The sequence below is a fragment of the Sipha flava genome, unplaced genomic scaffold (assembly GCF_003268045.1).
Source record: "Sipha flava isolate LNK unplaced genomic scaffold, YSA_version1 335_pilon_pilon, whole genome shotgun sequence".
In the NCBI taxonomy this organism is placed as follows: domain Eukaryota; kingdom Metazoa; phylum Arthropoda; class Insecta; order Hemiptera; family Aphididae; genus Sipha; species Sipha flava.
Window position 1 is genome coordinate 3484 of NW_020273026.1, and position 4837 is coordinate 8320.

Sequence of the window (4837 nt, forward strand, 5' to 3'; positions counted from 1 at the left end):
TTTACTACCAAAAATAAAATTAATAGTTTTTTAATAGTTTTATTTAATAATTCATTTTCAATTGTGCAGTTATCGACCGGGTCAAAAAGGGCTATTTTTAGGGTTTTTCCAGCAATAATTCTAATTTTTCTCGCCGTAAAAACCATCCTTGAACTTCAACGAACATTTGAAAAAAAGATTTGGCCAAATTGGTCCAGGCGTTGTTGAGTTATGCGCTTACCAACACATTTTGCGATTCATTTTTATATTATAGATATCATATGTATTTTTTTTTTTTTTTAAGTGACCCGTGATAATATGGCCCGCGTGGTTCAAAAGGTTTCCCGACCCCTGACCTATACCGTATAACCTCTTACGCCTCCAAATTGTTTAATCTTACTTTAGTTCTTAGCTGGCAGTTGGTGGAATTCTCGTACCTCCTCCTTACTTCAAATATATAAATCAATAATCAGAGCTAAAATTTGAGTATGACTGCTGCTTCTTTGGTTCCGCTGCCTTAACTCACCACAGAAAAATCAATTCCTTACAGGCCAGTTGTTTATGTACCACGCTCGGTGCGATAAAATCAACTCTCCATTCGGTTCTCAATGTGGAGCCTACTGCCGGCTTCTTCGCCTCTTCACATCAGATATCGATGGTGAATCAGGAAATTTATTTTGAAATGCTCGTACGCATCTAATTTTCTTATAATCGACTTATTTATCTCAGTCTACACAAAATGGAAATTTGTTTGCAGATTCATTACACTACTTTAAGTTCTGATTCAGTCATTCAATACCTTTCTCAAACATGTTTACAAGGTTCATAAACTACCCTTATAAGTTACACCCTTCAAAGCCCTAACTCTTACTCCCACTGTAATTGTTGATCTCATCCCCTTGGATCCCACTACTAATCAGCTACGACTAATGCCGCCACATCTAATCAACGGCTTATTTAAGCAATTCATTGAGGTAAATTTTAACTCAAGCACGTTGGTCATTACCAGGGAACGGACTTTAATGTCTTAAAAAATAAGAAAAATGTCCGTAAAAAATATGACCTTATGCCTTAAAAAAATGCTTTAATATCGAAAAAATGCACTGAAAAAATGCACTAAAAACATTAAAAATGTTATTGAATTCGATAAAAACAAAATTTTGAACAGTTTTGTGTGTGTATAATATTATTAAAACTTAAAATTTATAAAAAATTCGTCATTATAAAAAATTTTTCTTATAAAAAAAATATTCAAATATATACAATAAAAAAAAACTCTTTGTCTTTTCGCTTATCTTTTTTTTTAGCCTGAAAAATGTTTTATGTTAATTAATAATTATTAACTGTGTTCACCGAATTCTTGTACATACACACGCAAACGACAACGATCGGACAGCTTAAGAGGACGCTACACCTAAAGCGAAACGTATACAACGGCCGAGAGAACGCGCTGTTAGGTGTTTTCGCGATGCACAAGCACGCGACGTTTAAGCCGCGCCCACTACTGGTAGTCGGCGGCCGGCCGACGATTGCGCTCATTCGAGAGCGGTGTTTATTGTTCTCTCAACCTCTGTCTGTGTCGGATCGCGTATATATAAAATTCATACACGTAAATGCTTTTATGCCACTATAATATTTACAGTATCCGCGTATACCTATGCGATTTATATTTATTAAATGAATACATTCAACTTAGGTACCTATACATAGTAGGTACAGTAAATAATACCTAATTTATAACAATAGCTTAAATTAATATTACTTAAATATCTAAATATTAGTTTTCTAATTTCTTGTAGGTAAATGTTTTGCACTTTTGCGTAGGTATAAGGTGTTTAGGTTATAATTTTGTATGTGTACGGTGTACCTCCTAGTGGCTGCTACCCCATATACTTTTTAGTTTTTTAGAATTATTTGTGGAGTTCTATCTTTCTACTATTATATTTATCTTACTTATATACCTACGATTTACGAATTGCAAAAATACGATTCACGCGCGTATCTAATAACATATTTGTAATTGATAAATAATATAATATGTAATACAATAGTACACAGTAGGTTATTGTTAAAAATTTATAGAAGTAAAATTATGTTTAGACTGTAGTAATTAATAGTACGAATCATTTTTAGTTCCAAACCTATAGAAAAATACCATAGGTAATTAGGTAAGTAATCCAATTGTATAAATTCAAGTTATTTATACAGTAGATATATAGTGGTATAGAAGTTAGAAGTATACTTAGTTGTATTCATTTGATTAGTTTTATAAGAAAAATGATATAGGTATAATATATATTGTACTTATACAAAATAAAAACTTTTTTATTTTTTATTTTGGTTAATGTTTTTACATATATAATCTGGTTCCCTGATATCGGATTTAAGCAACCGTTTTGGATACATCGGGTCTATTATTTCTGGTAACAGACATTTCATATAGTATCTGTAAAAAATAAAAATGTCATAACACTTATTTAGTACCTTCCCATTTGTAATTTCTTTATATAGTATAAACAATAAACATAAACTAGGTATTATATGCCTATAATATGTTATAAATTATTTAAAATATAAATTATTATAATAATAGCTACGTTTTTAACTTTTCCTCCATTTTTGATTTCCAAAAAGAATGATCATAAAATATTTCTTGTACATGTAGCCATTTTTCAGTGTATACAACAAAATAACATTTAGTTCTTTTAGTTATATAAAGCTGTCCCATAATTTGATAGTAGTATACACTTTCTTTTTTTAGTTGTACTGCTTGAGTAGACGGATCAATAAAACAATGTTGAAGCTAAAATAGATATACGTTAGTTGTAATGTTATTTTATAATATGAATATATGATGACTCGTTTATAAAACAATATTAGGTATATTCTTACAAGTTTTTTGTGTACAGCTTCAACTACGCTAATATTATCTCTAGCTACAAATGGACATTTAATTTCTACTATTGTGGTATCTTCTATCATCCCATCTTAACAAAAGAAAAATATTATATGATTAATTACTAACGTAAAAATATAATTTGAAATTCAGTACTCATATTATTATAATAATAAAGTATTAAAAATCATGTTATAGTATTTTCTCGATTTTACTCATAACAGACTCTTGTTTTTGTTATTCTTTATTTGGTTTGTTATGAATACAATATAGCGATGACATCAATTTATTAAAATATTTTTTTTTTTTTTAAATAAGTACCTACCAATTTTTTTTTTTTTTTTTATTGAATAGATTATAAATATTATATTAAACTAAATCACCTGGGCTAGCTGCTAAATATCCTATTTCTTTATCCACAAATAAACCACATGCATATATTGTCTTAGATAAAAAACGTTCAGCTTTTTTTCTTGCAACAACTTCCATGTCTTTTCCATACTGAATAGCTTTGGAGTGAATATCTGACCCATAAAGTATATCATACACTGAATTTTTACAACTAGTGGTCTTTCGCATTTTGCAGATATGACCAAACCGAGATGCAGTAAGACGTATTCTTCGCTCTTGAAACCATTTATCACACTCACTTTGTTCTCTGGTATCTATTTCTATTTGTTCAACATTAGCTCTTTGTAACGAAGCAAGAAAGTCTATTTTTTTAATTTCCATTTGTTCTGGTGATAGTGTTTCTAATAGTGGTTCAGCCATACCATAATCAGCATCCGGTCCACTTGTCTTATTTTTTGGTACTTTTCGTGTTTCTGGAAATAACTGCCGTCTTTTTATTGTGTTTGATCTTATCCTATGACAGTTGTTGATAAACTTTTTCCCAAATGTTCCTGAAATTAAACATAATGTATACAGGAAAATAAATTAAACTAAAATTCGAATATTTATTGATTATATACCAGGACTAAAGCCATTAGAATGTTTTTTATGTATAAGTCGTAAAAAGTTTTTTGAGTTGAAATCTATCACGGCAGCTTCAACCCTTGTATTGTAGCTTCTTCTTCCAGAAAAGTTAACTCTCTTGCCACCAGTATGTTTGTTTATAATAGAATTAAATTGTTCACAAATATTATTGTTTTTATTTTCGAGTAAACTTTCGGCGTTTGTAATTAATCTGGACATTATATTTTGGATTTCACTCATGATTCCATTTTTTTCTGCTTTAGGAACTAAGTTTAATGTATTCTGTAGATTAGAACCATTACAAAAATAGGAATCGCAATTTGTATGTTGTCCTAATCGATGGAATGGAGCATTAGCCAAATCTTTTTGAATTCCTAGAAAGTTAATATACGAGTAGGTACAATATATTGTATAAAGACCATAAAAATATGAATATTATGCGATTAGATATATAAAACGATAATCAAATTGAATGTAATTAATTCACATAATAAAGAGTTGGTACCTTTTATTTTTTGAGCTTTGTTTGTATCATTAGTATTTCTCCAATGTTTTACAGATTTTGTGACATCACTCCTAAATCGTTGTATATTGCTCAATAAATATTTACGAACTCGCAATGAATATTTAGTTATTTTAGATAACGCGGTCAGTTTTGAACAATAATTACGCATCAGGTGATTCCGACATTCAATTTTTTTAATGTGAAAATGGCGGCCGTATGGTGAAATTTCGTGAAGTCTTTTTGTTACGCTGCTATCTCCGTCACCTAAAGGCAAAGTAAAAATCATTCTATGTACATATTTTAAACTCTGAGCGTAGCGATGAATGTATTGGTTTGACTGCAATGATATATGTTTTTATTTTTTTCATTTGTGTCTGTGTACACGATAAGTAGTCGAAATAATGTTTCAATTTTCAACTTTAGTATCTTTTGATAGGAAATTGAATCTAGTTGGTGCATTGAGGAGGTCAAAATTTAAAATT

At 29.7% G+C, this 4837-nt stretch overlaps 1 protein-coding gene across 1 annotated transcript in view; it reads right to left on the reverse strand.

Annotated features, from left to right (window-relative positions):
- Positions 1–1282: 1282 nt before the first annotated feature.
- Positions 1283–4837, reverse strand: part of LOC112687212 — a gene marked incomplete in the record, with an annotated part of 7003 nt that continues 3448 nt past the window's right edge. The window contains 7 exon segments of the mRNA XM_025559798.1: positions 1283–1287; positions 2334–2425; positions 2577–2782; positions 2872–2966; positions 3259–3777; positions 3847–4224; positions 4356–4619. Coding sequence (XP_025415583.1) covers positions 1283–1287; positions 2334–2425; positions 2577–2782; positions 2872–2966; positions 3259–3777; positions 3847–4224; positions 4356–4619 — 1559 coding nt within the window.